The following is an 18,040-nucleotide window of genomic DNA, read 5'->3' as shown; positions in this document are numbered from 1 at the left end:
CTTGCTCAAGAGGAAATTGTACTTGTCCCACACGAGCGAAGGGGTTTTTTTTTCGAGCCTTGTTTAGATACGTTGGATAACACTTTCCATAATCTAGTTGCTATTTGGTATAATTTGTGTCATCTACACTTATGTTTTGCTCTGTAAATGCGAATTAAAATTCGCAATATTTCTGTGTATTTTTTTCCTGCCGAAAAATGGCAGTAAATTGCACATACTCACGCTTTTTGGCGCAAATATTTCCCAACTAGTTCAATATGTTTGTGTGAATAGTTGGTCGATTGATGGAAGGTCTCGTTACCGTTGTTGTCTGTTCTTAGCAGGTTTTTTCTATCTGTTGCTTACACCTTTTCTGTTCCTTTTCTGTTAGTTGAATGAGTCACTACCCAATATGCTTAGGGGAGTTCAGGAAGACCTGTTAAATCTTCAAAAGGAAGTTACAGTGATTTAATACGATCATCAATGATAAAAATGTATTATTTGATACACTTTTTATTAAACTAGCTCAGGGATAGCATATTAATTAGTCATTACTTATTAATTAATGCAGTAATTAGTTAATCAATATTGATTAAGTAATTAATTTTTTTACTTTGGTGACTAAAATTTTTCACTGGCATTGAAAAATAAACATTTAGTGGCCAAGTGGCCACTAAGGAAAAGAGTTAACCTGGAGGGTTGAACTGCCTTCATATACGATACTACTGTCAATGCAAAGTTCTGTTTATAATTTTTAATTTACAGTCAATGAACTCTGACTGAAAAGCAAACAATAAAAGTTTCCGTTTTTAAAATGCAGCAGGCATAGTTACATAATATCTAAAATGATATAAGCTCCTGCACTATTTGCTCATGCACTGATTTCTAACGGTTCATTTAATAGTGAGCAGAAATAGCCCAAAATTTAACACAAATAAAACACATTTAAATAAAGCATAAGCATCATATTCCAAAATCGTCCTCAAACAACTGATGTTCAATTGATGTTCCCATACTCGTGGCTAATACAGATCTTTATCTAACAAACAATGACTCTTTCAGTGTGTGGTGCAACCCGAACTGATAGTTCAAGCCAAGAAATACTGGCTTGTGAGATTTTGGCTTGTGAAAGCTTATGTTATGCAACCTGCAATGAATTTCAAGCCAATGAATGTGGGATCCCACAAGCATATTAACTTTGGTGCAAAACTGCACAAGCCAAGTCTTGATATATGTTGGCTGGCATGAGAAAACTTGCTCAGTAGCACCTAAATGAAATCATAGAGAATAAACGAGGCATCTCGTAATCTCTTTTTGAGGGCAGTGCAGTTAATTTCCAATAACAAAGCAGCATGACAGTAATTGAAAAAATGGAAATAGCTTACCTTGAAAACTGCAATCAAATCCAGGCAAAAAGCGGGCAGGGAATCGAAAAGAAGTTCTCTGACAATGCAATGTGACAAGAGCTAGGAACAACTGTGCACAGCGTATGTAGCAATGGCGGCCTTTACTTGAAACAATCACGCGAAATACTAGTACCAGTCTACCTCAGACCACTCATGCTCACAAGGATCACGACATCAAACTCTCAAGATAGTCGCCAAGTATTTGGGATGATGCATCCCACAAAAACGGATGAGCTGTCCTTACAATTTGATCAATGGTTATTGGTACTTCTGGGAAATCATTCTTTCTCGCATACGGCCAACTTTGATGACGGAAAACACCACTCCACTCTACTTGTATCAGCTAAGGCTGTGTACATTTTGAAGACAAGAGCTTCCCTGGCCTCTGTGAACCATCTGTTCATGTATTGTATTGTATTGTATTGTATTGTTTACCGTGTTATTGTAAAAGACAGTTGAAATTTTGTAACATTCATGTGAGCATGTCAGGTTCATGTCATATTCTCCATTTTCTGTCTGCACTTTCAAAAAAGATTGAGCTAGTGGTTGAGCAAGTTCCTGGTCTGGTATGTTTTCAAGAGGTCTCATTTTGTTTGCAGATTTTACCCATCTGTAAGATATGCCAGATCACTTTGCTTTTTGTTTCTGTTTTTGGTAATGAAATTGTTGTTGCCTGTGTTGTTCAGCTCTCCATGTATGTCTGTTCAGTCTGATTCCTCAGTATTAAAGCAATAGTACCTGTTTCAGTAGTTTTTGTCGGCTAACACAAAACAGTCTGGTCCAAGTCAAAGTTTAGGTTGCTAGGTTTGGCCATTTTGTTGCTTGTTCAATTTGAATTTTAGCTATCAACATCACAGAGATCAGTGACTCTTACCATAAAGTTCCATGAATATCAACCCTCGAAAAGTAGGGGCCCCCTGAAAGTAAGATAAAAAATGTGGTGGTGGACAAATCCCAAAAGTAAGACCCCCTGAAAAGAGCCACCCTCAGAAAGTAGCGAGCCCACCTCCACCTATCTGAAAATGGGAAGACAAGGGTCAATAGCATTTTTTCCAATAATAATCAAGTAATTTGAAGAAGAGGCAATAGAGTCCGCACCTTGCAAGCCTAAGATCTGGAAACGCTACGTAGATGATACTTTCACCATCCTGGATCGGGATAGAGTTGACGTCTTCCTGCAACACCTGAACAGTCATCAACCATCAATCCGTTTCACCATGGAGATCGAGAACAACAACAAGATCGCCTTTCTCGACACGTCAGTTTACAGAGAACCTGATGGCCGCCTTACCACCAGTGTCTACAGGAAACCAACACATACTGATCAGTACCTAGCGTATGATTCACACCACCCTCAGTCAGTAAAGCGCGGTATTGTGAAGTGTCTGTACGACCGGGCTAAACGTCTCGTCACCAAACCATCAGTAATCGCTGGAGAAAAGAAACATCTGTCATCTGTACTTGTTTCTAACGGATATCCCTCCTCTTTTGTACAGAAGATCACAAAGGCACGAACAGCCCCAAGAAGAAAGCCTGTTGCGGAATTTAAATCCACCACCGTTTTACCTTATGTCCAAGGAGTTTCGGAGTCTCTCCGCCGCTGCCTAGAACAACAAGGCATTCGCACTGTCTTTACGTCCAACACGACACTTCGGTCACACTTAGTGCGACCAAAGGACACCGTCAACCCGGCTAAACAAGATGGTGTTGTCTACAGGATTCCCTGTGAGTGCGGCAAAGTCTACATCGGGGAAACAGGGAGATCTATGCAGGAGAGGATCAAAGAACACGACAGGGATATACGACTCGCCCGTACCTAGACCTCCGCCATTTCTGAACACACCCACGAGACCGGCCACTATCCTATCTGGAATGAGGTCAAGTTTATTGATTGAGATCCTCACTGGTACACACGTAGGGTCAAGGAAGCTATTCACGTAAGACTTCACCCTAACAACATCAACAGGGATAGTGGAATTGAAATTCCTGAAGCATGGATACCCATGATCAAGAAACACAACAACAGGAGAACAGTACAACAGCGGACCACTGAGGGAACAGCTACTCGCCGGAACAATGGAACAATAGGAGGATCGAAATGCACCAATCACAGCCGACCTTTGTGATATAAATGATACCGTGCAATCAGTCGACCTTATCGCCTGAAGAAGACTAGCAGTAAGTAGTCGAAACGTCGCGATCTACATCTCAAGTGACTACATCGTGAGACAAACGATAATACACTTTATTAATAATCAAGTAAAAGTTAGGAAATGCAGGCAGTCTACAACAAGGGAAAGTATCACTTATGCCATGAAGCATTGTGAAATGCCAATTTTGTGCTTCACCAGTCCATGTTGTGCTATGTGAAAAACAAAACCCATACAATCTTAATCAAGTAACAAGAATGTACTGACGGAAACTTTTCTTCAAACTAAAATTGAAAACTCTGTACATACCAATTTCAACAGGAGGATATTTAAAGGAACGTTTCTAAATTGTAATTTAAAACACAACCAGCATACTAAGGTATTGATACAGTAGACTAACGCAGCAGTGTGTCATGAAATGAAAACAGTTTGGACTATCTGAGTAGCTTTCCTGCTGATTAATGAGAACATGGTCTTTAAGAATATACAACCTTTTTTGCTCCCCAATAGTAGTGACCCTTGAAAGTAGGGCACCTCAAAAGCAGGGACCCTGAGAGAATCAAGCCCCAAAGACTGCATTCCAGAAGAAACAAGGGTCATTACTTTTGTAATGTTATGGTAGTTGCAGGTGATGTGGAAGATGGGTGATCAACATTAATTGGCTTCCTTGTGAATACTGATGTAAGGTAAATTATTGTCTTATAGGCTGTTACAGTGATAAGAAGAAAGCCCAGAGATTTAAGTGTAGGAACTTATATTAAAGAATTGTTGAAAAATCTGCAGTCACAAGACAATTGTAAAAATGAAAAGGTAAGAAATTGAGTAAGGCTTAAAATGTTGAAACAAAATTGAAGGGTGAGTGATTGATTAGTTATGAGTGGTTGTCTTATTTGTACCAGTTTTGAGGGTTGGTCTGATACGAACCAATAGGTGCAATTCATTAATTACTTTACCATTCATATTTGTAAATGTTTGTTTTAGGAACATTTAGAGGACAATGTTGCAATATTACCATGTTAAGTTGTTACTGAAAGGTAAAACAGCTGATGATTCATATCGAATTGGTACAGATGGTGAATGTAGTCAACAATCTGTTCACAATATGTAAGAGGCACCTTGTTATTGGGACTCAGATGTTCTAAATGTTTCTGGTTGAGGTACTGATGGTAAAACAGTTTTGACACTTGGTATGATTGGTATGAGTGGTGAATATTTTAGACTTGGCAGTAGAGCCATAGTGCATTGTGTGCTTTCTCTTGTTGAATCACTGGTTTAGGAAGTGAAAGCATAACATTGCATTCAATCATTACCAGGGTTCTCAGTTGAACGTTTCACATGTGGCCAATAAAACATAGCAGGCAGCATAAAGCTGGGCTCAAAAGGCTGAGCCAACCTAGGGGGGGCGGGAGCACACCCCTTTGGAAAATTTTGAAATTGTAGGTTGCCAAAGATGCGATTTCATGCATTTTGCTGGCCAAAGTGTTGTGTTTAGGCACTTGAGAACTTATGGAAATGAGTTGCTTATGAGCATAAAATTAGATGTAGCACTTGTTTCCTGAATCAATAAAATATATAAACTGGCACACAAAAGAAAATGTTAATATCCAAATGACCAATATGTAAATGAAATGATTGCATATACCACAACACCGTGCATCTGGATTTATTGAGGACCCTCTTTTGTAATTACTTTCAATCCCTTGTTATGTCAGTATTCTGAAAAATCAGCAGCCTTCAGGATCAGAGAATTGCACTTGGTCTACATGTAGTAGGTACATTTGCTGAAGGGTCATTATCAAAACAAATCAACTTTAATCATCACTTAAAATTGAATAAAAGCTACAATTGCCTATTAAACAGCTACTTTTCAAATAGAGCAAGTTTGTCTGTCTCTACTTCTGCATCAGCAGCAGTATTTGCGACAGGAACGGCTTGCCTTGCAGTCTCTTGGCTTGCAGTTGAAATGTGTGTAGCTATGTCTTTTGGAAGTTCCTTCATTTCTTCCGACTCTTCCAGACATCCATAGCAGCAGTCATCAGTGACTTACACTCGAGAGTACCCACCTCTGGTCCATTTATGGTGATTGCAAGGAGTGCCTGAAGCATCTCAGTTGACAAACAGCTCCTGAGTCTTGTCTTCACATGTTTCAGCACACTGCACCCACATTCTTGCCAAGCATTTGACACTGGCATTAAAAGGCAGACTTCGGCAAGGTTTACAAGAGCTGGAAATACTAGACAGTATGATGTCTGAAGTTTCATCAGCTGGGTGAGACACTATTTTGTGCATGTTATTATGTGGCTCTTCACCTCATCTGGAATGGAAGGTTTCCAACTGGCTAAGTCATGTTTGAACATCTCCTATTCAGCAACTAGCTGATGCTCTCGAGTGTCGTCTGAATAGAAAAGCCTAGCCAAGATCTACACTTCATTTGCCCCATAGTCTTTGAAGCCAGGTCATTCAGGATTTGGAAAAGCCAATGGATCGAAGATAGAGAAAGCACTCCCTACTGGTAAGGCAGCATCAAACCGGCTATGGATGTTCACCTCAAGAGACCTGATAAATCTGGCAAGAAGGCTTGAAAGCTGTTCTTCTATTGTGAGTGTCAGGCTGGCATCTGAGGGGTTCCTTAAATCTATGATAGGCAGCTTTCTTTCCTTGATCTCACTCAGCTTTGCAATTGTGTAGTCAAAAAGGGCAGATGTAGCAGCATCAGGATTCTGAGTAGAATTTTGATCATCCGTTGCATTGCAATGTATAGGCAAACATTGAAGTGTATGGCCGAAGGCCATGTAGCTTGGGTCCCATCTAGGGGGTCGGGGGCCATGCTCTCCTGGGAAATATTTGAATTTAGGTACTCTGAAATGAATTCTCCTTCATTTTGACACAATATTATCTGTTTGGTGGCTTTCAACACAGAAAAGTTGAAATTGCACCATCCCAATGGGAAATTTACATTGTAATATTTACTGAAATATTTACCTGCAGTCACAATGCTTTGCACTTTGAGTTACTGGCATTAATTTTGTACACATCAGTATTAAGCTAGTCAGCTCCTAATGGGGGTATCCAGAGACTAGGAGCTAACTCAGTGACTATTAATTAATTTGTGAGAATCTGAACAATAACAAAACTCTTTTCCAAAACACAGCTTATCACAGTTTTTGGTATACTTAAAGTTTGTGGCAACCACATGGTTTGTCACTTTCACTGTTATCTGACATGACCGGTGTTTGCACTAGTTATAGACAAAATGTTCTGCTGGGAATGCTATATAAAAAATTAATGTTGTCTGATTTAACTTTCATGTCTCATCTGGCTCGCTCGCTGAATTGCATCCAATATCACAGAACTGCAGAAGCACATTCTTTATCAGTAGAGTAATCGGTTCAGCATGCATCATTTCAACCTCAAGTTTATCTTCAAGTTCCTGGACTGCTGCTTCCAGTTCAACCCTAACAGATTGACTCTGATCCATGCTTGCAATACCAACTTCCGTTTCAATGTTTTGCACGTCTTGTCTGCTAGGTAGCTTCCTTCTCTCTTTCATTGCCACAAACCTGGTTGATGCTCCTTGCATAATGGCAGAAACGTCAACTGAGCTTGAAGGGGGTGCATTGATTGACAAGTGGAGCAAGCTGTTGAGCATCTTGTCTGTGAGCCTGTTTCTCAGTCTTGTTTTGATGGTGTTTAACTGCACTGGTGCCTCTCTCAGGCCAGGCATTGCTGACAGGTATGCTCTGGAGCCAGTTCTGCCCAGGGTGACAAGGTTGGGGAACATGAAGCTGTAGGACTTAAAATCGTGTCAACTTTGAAAGAAGCCATTCAGTTGGAGTGGTTTTGAGTTGTGTGCTGATTGTGGAGTACTCTTGCTTCATCTCTATAGCCATGAACTTGAAGTGATCCCATTCTGATTTTAACCTTTCAATATCCAATGCAGAGGCGAAGTGGTCTGCAAGTTTGGTCAACTTTCCTTTGCCATATTTTTGAAACTCTGGAGAAATCCTTTCATTGACAGCTGCTGAATCAAAGACTGAGTGAGCAGCTGAGTGGAATATTAGGGGAATGATTAGAGATGTTCTTCTTTAGACTCTCTGCATAAGAAATGTGGAGATGACTCAGAAACTGTGTAGTTGTCTCGTTAGGTGATAGCTCAATCATTCCAAACTTGCTATTCTGCTCCATATCCCAGTTTAACTGGGCAAGGATTTGATCTTTTTCACTCACAACATTACCCAACTTTGCTGTGCAGGTGGAAATTGCTGAAGGAATTGAATCAAAAGTAAGTTCCCCAAATTGAAAAGCTTTTCTGAGGATCAGCAGGGGAGGTAAAATAAAATTGCACCGCTAAACTTTTGATTCTGGGTGTGGGTCAACAGGGCACATGCTGTTGCATCTGATTTATTGAAGAAGTCTAACACAGTAATATGAACAGCATACTCTTGCTTCATAGCTTCCACCAAAGCCTTGTGTGAAAGCCGTCTTGTTGCTGCTGCTTTATTGGCTTTCTTTACTCTCTGCCTGGCCTGCTCCATTTGCTCAGATTGAAGGAACTTAAGAAGTTCCATCACTAACATAGCTGTTTTCTATCGAAAGTACTTGTTAAATTTCCACATTTGATTCTGCAAGCACAACAGTTCTTTATACATGACAACACATGCCAATGCCAACCGGTGACAAACGCAGTGCATTTTAATGAGGTCAGGGACTTTCTCTTGGATGTGCATAACCATTCCATTATGTACCCCGAGCATTGCAGCAGCCCCATCAGAAACACAAGACTTCATTTTTGAAATCCCAAGAGAACATTTCTCCAGGTCACCTTCATGGGATCCTGTTAGTGCTTTACCTGTAACTTCAGACAGGTGTTCTGTATGTAAAAGCTCTGTCCTACTTTTCCCCTCACGGACTTACTAAACAAATGTGACGAACTGTTGAAGGATAGAAGTGTCCGTCACTTCGTCAACAAGGCAGCCAAAAAATTGGACTCCTTCATTTTTTCAACAACTTTGTCCTTCACAACTCTCCTAAGAATGAGAAACATCTCTTGAAGTGTACCTTCCCCAGTATAGATCGTCTTCAGTCACGTGATCACTTTACAATTGGCCGCCATATTAGTACACATGTAAACAGTAAATACATATCGTGTGAGATTATAAAAAATGGTTTTGTGGGCAATTTTTGGCTGTGGAACCCACAGTATCCATGATAAAGGAATTGATATAGCAAGAATACCTTCAGTTATAACTAATTAAGGCATAGAAATAAGAAATCTCTCTGAGTAAAGATGAAAAAAATGGATTTCCGCCATCAGTCGAGATGATCTCACAGACAGCATTTTGGATCACGCATGAGTCTGTGGTAGACATTTTATCTTTGGAAAAGCGGCAAAACTGTGTGATAGGTACAATCCAGACTGGATTCCAACCCAAAATTTAGGTCATGATAAATGTGATTCTGTCGAAAAGCTTCAAGTCAATCAAGAAGATGCCTCAAAGCAAGACAAGAGAGCCAGAGATTGAGAGATGAAATGTGTTGTGGCAGAAAATGAAAAGTGGCTTCGGGAAAAAATCGATTCCAAGAGACAAAAATTGGTGAACCAGGGGAAAAGTTCATCAATATTTCTTTCAACGCCAACTCAGCAATGGAAGTGGAAACTGAAACGGGACATCGACTCAAACAGAGGAGTTGGACTATTTCTTTCACACCTCGACTGTTAAACCGCCATTCAATGAGACTTACTTCACAATGACAACGAGAAGATTTGATTTTACACTGGATTTCCTGCTTATGATGTCCTACAAACAATTTTACAGAATGTTTCAAAATTCGTTGTAAGGAAGTCGCCAACTTTGTCCCAGTTTCAAGAATTTGCCCTCACGCTAATGAAACTTAAATTAAACATGCCAATGCAGGATCTTGCCTTTCTTTCTATTAACACAACAAAACACTGCTGAAACTACTTACAATTTAAACTTCTACGTACAAAAATAATGCTAATACAATACTCAATAGTACACTGCTTGCAATTCTTTCTTTTTTTTCACCTTTTTAAAGTACAGACCAAGAAATAATTTGTAAAAAGTAACGCACATGCACACTACTAGCACAGAAAACTAAGGCTTATTTCAAGATTACATTTATATCGCTGAAGCTCTAAGGATACACTACACAAAAAATATATTTATATAGGAAAAGTACAAAGAGGTCAAAAAAATAAAAAAAATATGACACCTTAGCTTTCATTATTGGAACCTGGAAATAGGGTTGACAATATACATGTACACAGAAGTTAGAAAAGGAAAAATACTTTACACATTGCAAATGCAGAGAGTGGTCCACTTAGCTTTGTATTTTCTGCTGTTTGAGTTGACTCAAACTGCAAGATCTTGCCTATCGCTTTGGAATTTCCATAGCAACTGTTTCAAGGATATTTTCTACTTGGATGGTGGTTCTTGATGTTCGATTAGTGCCCTTAATAAGGTGGCCAGAGGGTGAAGATTTATGGGGAACCATGCCTCAATGTTTTCAAGTTGCTTTTGGTAACAAAACTACTGTGATAATCAATTGTTTTGAAGTGGACCACAATAGACCTTCAAATCTCATGGCCAGAGGAGACTTATTCCAACTACAAAAATCATAACACTGTCAAAAGTTTGGTTGGAATTAAATAACCCAACAAGGAAGCATTTCATTCCCCCCAAATGAGTAGGGTGGCAGAACTTCTGATAAGTATCTAACTGACAACTGTAGGATTCTTAAAACGCTACTTCCTGGAGATTTACATATGGCTGACCGCGGCTTCATTATCCAGGAAAGCCTAATGTTCCACAGAGCTGAACTTGTTATTCCAGCATTTACAATGGGGAGGGACCAGCTGGACCCAGTAGATGTTGAGGGAACCTGTGGCATTGCAAATGTCCGAATACATGTGGAAAGAGTAATTGGGATGTTAAGGAGAAAGTACACAATTCTTTCTGGAATTTTACCAATTGACTTCTGCAGTGTGATCCTAATGGTTCCTGAGAGGTTAAAATTCCTATGATTGACAGAACTATTACAGTTTGTGTTGCTTTGACAAACCTGTCCAATGGTATTGTACCTTGGGATTAAATCAGTATATTTTTATAGGTAATTCTTGTTATGTGCTGTGTTATGACCACAACCTGCTTTATTGAATTAGTTGGTTTAAGACAGATACTCAATTAAATGAAATGTTTTTTTTCTATGTAACATAATGTCTCGGTACTTAAAATTTATCTCAACGTTTTGTAGTTAATTTTTATAGAGCAGATTTTGTATGAGTGCAAACTGTTTTACTCTCCAGTTCATGCCATAAGGTGTTCTGAGCACTTATGTCGGATAACTAAGGCTATGGTGCATGTTGTTTCTCTTCCAGTCATGTGAAATCTGTTCCGTAAAACAAGTTCAAGTAGTAGGGAAAGGAGTCATAATTCCCCCTTTTGGACACTGCATTAAGTGAGGACGCATCTGACAAATATCATATTATACATTCATTGGATTCTGTCCATAAACTAAACTTGTTGCAAAAGCTATTGAAAAGACAACACAGTCAGAGAGATTTGTTTGCTGTTGCACTAGAATACGACGAATTCCCTGAAAGGCTAGTCCAGTCAAATCATAAGCCAACTCCAGTATCTCTTGGGTCACTGGGGTTGAGAGGCTATCATAGACATCAACATAACCAGGGGGGCTATGTATGCTACTAAAACATATCCAATGATTGTTATTAATGTTAACTGTTTGAATAAATGGTCCTGTCATTATGTCGAATTGCTGGACGGGGCCAAGAGTGGGCCTCTGAAATCCTTGTATGCCGTTACAGATTCTCTTCAATATTATGTGGGGCTTGTGTATAATTACACAGTCCAGCCATCCATTTGGGTAAGCAATAAGGTAATATTCATACTGACCCCATTTTCCCTCTAGTACATACTTGTCTCGGGGGGTTCTTTTTCCAAAGACAGTTTTCAGAATTGTTATCCCTTCAGTGTCAGAACTGACTGTTGGTTTAGTGTCCATTGTCACATTTGTTGCTGGCGTGGTGTTTGATGTGACATGTGTGACTGTTGGCTTGGTGTTTAATGTGACATGTGTGACTGTTGGCCTGGTGTTTGTTGTGACATGTGTGACTGTTGGCCTGGTGTTTGTTGCGACACATGTGACTGTCTTGGTGCTTGTTGTTGCATTCATGGCTGTGGGCTTACTTGGTGTACCACTCATGGGCTCCTGAGATTTTGCTACAAAGCATACTAGACATTGCCAAGATTTACTGTTATTTGGCATCCTTTACCTGCCTAGACAAGATAAATGGAAAAACTTCCCATTAGTGTAGTCTGAGTTTGAGCACTTCACCAGCTTGTCCTTTTTTCTTGGCCACAGCTTTGCACGTACAAATTGAGTTCAGCTTCATAACTTCACCAATAATGCCAGCTGAATGTTGCTTAGAGCTTCCTCGCTTAAATTCTGGTAAAGCTCTGCATTTGGGGCAGTACCAGTGGGAATAGCATGAATTCCTAAACATGATAAGTGAAATCGCTGAATAGGACAGTTTGGATTGCAGCACTCAACAGTATCCGCAACATTTTCCTGTCTGCAATAGCAGACAGCATCAGCTAGTGGAGTCCCATCCACAGTTACATTCTCTCCTCTCGCATATCGTCGAGCAAGTACCTCAGGCAAGACACAAATTCTCCAAAATTTGTGCAATTTAGGTAAAACTCTGTTCTAGTGGTCTTTATCTTGAAGAATTCTTTGCGATACCAGCTTAAGTTGATTTACATTTACTCCACAGACAACAAAGTAGCTGTAGTTTAGCTTTGTAGTAAAAAGCTGTTGTTGCACCTGGTAATGATATTCATGTGTGGATACCAGTATGAATTTCCCAGCACTGTTCTTTTCCATGCAGGGGGCAGGCTTCAAAATGTATGAATCAAAGTTGCAGTTTTCCAAACAGAGGGGACACTTTATTTCCCCCGCACCCTTCTCCACAGCAGTCACATGAACATAAAAAACCTGGGGTAGCATGCATCCAGGGATGCTCTTCATTAACAAAGAGACCACATTTGACAACCGTGAAATTTACGTGTGTTTTTTCAAAGATTCTTCAGAAGCAGGGGTTGCAGAAACTTCATGCTTACACCCATGACGCACAGTGTTGGTGTTAACCTTGTGTAGTTCTGGATAACAAATTTGCTGTATTAGAGACAGGGAGGGCAGTGCTGGGTCTGAATGTGCTACAGCCTTACTCTGTGAGGCACCAGTTATCCCTGCTCTATGCTTGAATAAGTTTGTACCACTCGACTGTGAAACAGTGTCTTGTTGCACCTGGTCAATTTGTTCTTTTGTAACTTCAATGCTGGTGCTCTGGCACATTTTAAGCAGTTCATTGTAGGGCAATTCTAAATCCATTATAGTTGGTATTTTTTGGCTGGGTAGCACGTAGCTTTCAGCATATAGGGGTACCAAACATCACTACAGGTTTTGATTTGCGTTTACTGAGATTAGAATAAAAATCTTACATTTCTGCTTGTGTGAGCACTGGCACTTTCGGTTTGGGAGTGAGGCTTTCAGGGTAGACTTTCGAGATCCCAGAAAGATCAAGGTCTTCAGAGAGATGCTCGCATTTTGTCAAGGTCGAATTTCATTTTCTCAACGGATTCAAAGTTGATGTCACGGACTTGAGTGTATTCTACCTTGTTTGCGAAGCTTAGATGTATCCAGCTGCACTTCATTTGTGTGCAAGAAAGCCTTCCATTTACCTTTGTCCAGGTCTTAAGGTAAAAAAGAATGCTAGCAATGTGCCAGCATGATTCTGCAAGTCCCACTTGCATCCCAGACAATGCGTGCATTTTACTGTTCTGTCCTTTTCAGCCCACGTTTTCATGAGAGATGTGTACCTTGGCTTTGTTTTAACTTTACTGAAGTGAAATTTTTAATTGTGTAAACACAGCAGCAAACCTTGGTAAATGGTGGCAAAATCAAAAGTAAGCCAACCTAGGTTTGTCGAGAGTTGAATGCCTCATCAGGCATGGTTTAGCTCAGTAACCGACATAACCGAGGAAAAGCAGATGTTGTCATGACATCTTGGCGGTAAGTGTTCACGCATTCAGTGTGTAAAAAGGAGAACTAGTGAGACAATCTCATATAGTGCAGAGTGTTATGCAGGGTTATCATTACGTTTTGAGTCGCCTCCTGCTTTTATGTAACTTGTTAGTTTATGTGAATTGTGCCAGCTTAGTGAGCAATAGGCAAGTTCATCTATAACATTAGGGCCCACCAAGCATACTCTGCTTTAACAGGTGCTATGGGCTTTAATGTCAACCCAATAATGTACAGCAGTTAATCTAGTCATCTACTTATAGGTGACCTGTAGTAGTCCCCAAGACAGCTTGGGCTTTGCCCCTTGTCAAATATGGCAGATACTGTAGAAACCTTGATCAATAGTCATTCATGTAATGTTATCATTGCGAGTGTGTGCACTCAATACAGTAAAACAACTTGACATCACTTTTTTCAACACAAACGTACATTTTTTACTCCTAATGTTTTTAATGGTAAACAGCAAGCTTTTACAGTAACTGTGGTGGACAATCGCCATGCTTTCACACAGTACTAAGTAAATTAACTTAGGACTATCTCAGCATTCCTAGCAGGTCACTTTATTGGCAGTTTCTGCTGATTGCAATACTAAATACTATGCTTCGTTGTTTACAAATGACACATTGATTCTTGGACTGCGCAGCCCACATCACATAATTATCTCAAAATAATAAGCATGGCTGAGTATTTCAGGCAGACCCAAGTTCAACTCCTTGGCTGAGCTTGTAAATAGCCAACTGGTTTGCCTTCTGCCAGTTATATCAGGGTTTTAACCTTGTTTTGTTTGATTTGAATGATTTGTTCCTGACATTGAATTACTTTGTCCACTGACCTTTATGCTTTGTAAAGTGATCGAGGGTGAATTAGGGTTATTTATTTAATATATTAACTACATAAATGACAGTAACTTGGTTAACTGATGTCTGTTCTTTTGATTTCCATCTTGTGTACCACATGTACAGCTAACAGTGTATAATATGCCTTGGCACTGTTTTTGAGTAACCTCTTTAGTGTCTTTTTTACTGGGTTTGTCATCATTCTTGCTTTGAGACACAGCAGAGTCTGATTTGAACAGATCTTTTTGCAGATGACTTGAATGACATATTTAAAGTGACATCCATAATTGTTTTTCGGAATTCTTCTTTAGTAATAAAAATGTAGACTGTGGAGAATGGTTTCTGGAAGATGTCTTTAGCAGCATATTTAGAGTAACATCCATTGTTAGTTGAACAGGTACATACCATAACATGTTGTCATGGGGCATGCATGTGTGGAACATATACAATCATGAACAAACTTAAATGTGCAATTACTGTTCTTGGAGGTCTTGAATTAGCAGGTACAATGAAGAGTTGTATCCACTGTGCTTTCAGTGTCTTGGCAATGCATTAAGATTACACTGAGATCATTTGGTATGGAGAATCATGAAACTTTAGACATATTTCACTTAAACAGCACTTTACAAAATAATGAATAACAAAAACTGATTAGGGCATTGTTTCAAGTTAACATTTCAGAAAAAATACACTATACCACCCTAATATCTAACTTAAATTAAGTTCAAATAGTTACCCAACCTCTCCAAAAACATATAACCAACTTACATTTAACTGTAATGGCCTGCATATTGACTTCAGGTAGTGACACGTCACTACCTCTTCACAGCACACAGTGACCTCGCTCTTGAGGGTGAGGTCATTTTCATTATCGTTGTCTCCACTAAGAAACAACACATTTTATTCTGTTCATCTTGTATTTTCCTCCCACAGGAAAAAAAGTGAAATTCCAATTTTGGAATAATTTCGGAATATCAGTGGTTTTATACTGGGATATTATTGGTAGATTAACTGGAATACCAACATTGGAGGAGTGATATAAATACCAATGTTGGTATGTTAAAATAATCTCCCAACATTGGGAGGTAATAATATTGATTCAAAAATCATTGGAGGTTTCATTTTGTCTTACCAATCTTGGTATATTGGCACAATTTCCCCACCTTGGAAAATGCTCATTTTTGTTGGAAAACCATTGGAATATTTATTTTGTTGCACCAACGTTGGTATATTGTAACAATCTCCCAATATTGGGAAATGTTGTTATTCACTGGAAAATTAATGGAATAGTTATTATTCTTTAGCAACAATGGTGTGCTAGAAAAATTTTCCAACGTTGTAAAGTGCTGGTATTCATTGGATAATCATTGGAATATTCCTTTATTTTAACAATCTTGATACATTAGAACAACTAGAAAACACAATGTCAAGTAGGTGAATAAACTTTTCTTTATTGAAAAAAAGAATATATGGACTCTTATTATAGCAACAACATATATCTGTCAATCATAATTTATCATCACAATCATCATCAACTTATACTACGTGCACTTACACTCCCTGAACAGGGAGACATACAAGTTTAACAACTAATAATTGCTATAAGGGCAGATACCCTTTCACTCCTAAGAGCACTGAGTTCAAAACCAAAGAGTTTAAGACTGACTTTTTCAGACTGTCAAAAACAAAGCCATAGAACACAACTAACAATTTGAAACTTTTTGTTATAATAATTATATTAACTCATCCAAAAAACCTGCTTTGTTTCACTAAGTTCCTCAGACTCATCAGAATGCTCATCATCAACTGAAAATGTACTCTTACTCTGTCACACTTTCCGAAAGCAAACAAAGTGTTAGCAAAAGTCTCAAAATTAATTTAGAGTAGGGCATCGATCATTATATGGTTGCAGTATGTTTTACTTGACAGCAAAAAAAAAAAAAACGCAAAGCAAAAGCAACAACAATGGAACTGAGGATACGTATCATTTTTACATGCGTGAAGAGAATTCTCTTGGGAAAATTCAACCTACTTACTGGGTAAAATTTATTAGCTTAAATGGATTTGGCACACTTTAGTATTCTATCCTGCAGTCCAGCTAACTATAATTTATCATGGTATTTTATGTAGAGTTTCGTTCATTTTGTAGCAAATGTGACAATTTTACTTTTCATGCCAGCATTTGTAATTTGATACTTTTGTTTTCCTCGCCAATGTATGCAACAAGATACCTTTGTTTCCACAAAAATATAAGAAAGATGTCTATTTTTTTACTCACTGCTGGAGATAAATGGAATATAAAAGATAAATATCTGCTGAAAAGTCGAAGAGGAACAATTTTGCTTTATTTAAAACACAAATTTTCATTTCACCAATAAACAAAACTAATCTAATTATCAAAAAGTCACGTTGAGTCACAGGATAGTGCATTCTTATTCTGTTGCCAGCTTCAGTGTTAACAATAACACCACGTTGAACAAATACACAATGCTATCAAGTAATACATACAACTGAGGAGAGTTTCAACAAGAGGTATTGAAGGAAGAGATCTTTACTTGACTGAAATTATATCCCACATCGGTGAGCGAGTCACCTCATCAACTGATAATAAACAATTATTGGATGAGGGTTTTGTGATATCCAGAATAATCAAGGTCGAGGTAGGGGTTATCAGCCAAAGCCGAAGGCTGAGGAAGATAACCCTTCCCAAGACCTCCATTATTCTACATATCACAAAAACCGAATCTAGTAATTGTTTTATTATACATCGAACGGAAAAAAAATGAAAGTCATGTTTTTGCTTCTTCAATGACAGCAAGCAGCACAAAGTGCGCGAACTTGACATGTTTGCCCTTAGATATCATGCACTTCAGTCATATATGACATGATTACCTGTGACCTTGAGTGTCCTTGACATGATTATTGTATAATCTGCAGTTATGACGTCATGGGCGCTGATTTCAAAAATTCACCATACGCTTTCGGCCAATCAGGAAAGACATAGTTCAATGTATAATAAACTTATTAATTGACGGTTTCAGTAAGTGCCACGGAGTCTGCCACAATAATAACGAAGTTTCTTGTGTCACAAATTTACTTGTTTTACGTGTGACTAATGCGGGAAAGTTTCAGCTGAATATGAACTTTTGAGTCTTTGTAGAAGAGGAAACAAACAAGCTGCTAAGGAGAAGCAATATGTGTTCATTCTTTATTTGAGCCTTGGCAAACACACAACAGACGACATTTCTTGAATCAAGTTAGGGAAGATCCAGAAGATACGAAGACACAGTAGCGTTCTTCACAACTAAAAAGGAGCACTGACGTTACCTGAAATATAGCTGCTATCCCCGGCCAAAACGAGAGTGTGGTATCACTCATTACAAAAAATAAAAAAAGTGTGCATCTGAACTCGAGAACAGAGTTTATCACACTAGCAATGCTAGAATGCATGCGTCTTACATGTTATGTTCTACCAAAAGGAAAAGAACTCAATGTTCGTGGGTAGTCCTGTATGAGATGTATCTTGCACCTAACATACAGCCGACTT

General features: G+C 38.8%; 1 protein-coding gene and 3 pseudogenes across 2 annotated transcripts in view; 2 read left to right on the top strand and 2 right to left on the bottom strand.

Annotated features, from left to right (window-relative positions):
• LOC110047516 (meiosis-specific protein MEI4-like) overlaps positions 1 to 18,040 on the top strand; it is a 114,271-nt gene that overhangs the window by 31,906 nt on the left and 64,325 nt on the right. The window contains exon 3 of one of the 2 annotated variants that reach the window (XM_020753270.2): positions 4,241 to 4,345. The exons of the other annotated variant lie outside the window; for it this stretch is intronic. Within the exon in view, the coding sequence (XP_020608929.2) occupies positions 4,241 to 4,345 (105 nt within the window). The remainder of the gene's footprint in view (positions 1 to 4,240; positions 4,346 to 18,040) is intronic. 2 annotated transcript variants of the gene reach the window in all.
• Positions 5,396 to 6,327, bottom strand: LOC149115351 (uncharacterized; annotated as a pseudogene).
• LOC149115349 (uncharacterized) lies at positions 9,492 to 17,232 on the top strand (annotated as a pseudogene).
• On the bottom strand, positions 10,964 to 13,442 carry LOC149115350 (uncharacterized; annotated as a pseudogene).

The sequence above is a fragment of the Orbicella faveolata genome, unplaced genomic scaffold (genome assembly GCF_042242905.1).
Source record: "Orbicella faveolata isolate gen_17 unplaced genomic scaffold, um_ofav_v1 contig_13, whole genome shotgun sequence".
NCBI lineage: Eukaryota > Metazoa > Cnidaria > Anthozoa > Scleractinia > Merulinidae > Orbicella > Orbicella faveolata.
Note: the sequence above shows the minus strand (reverse complement) of the source record. Positions and strands in the feature narration are given on the sequence as shown.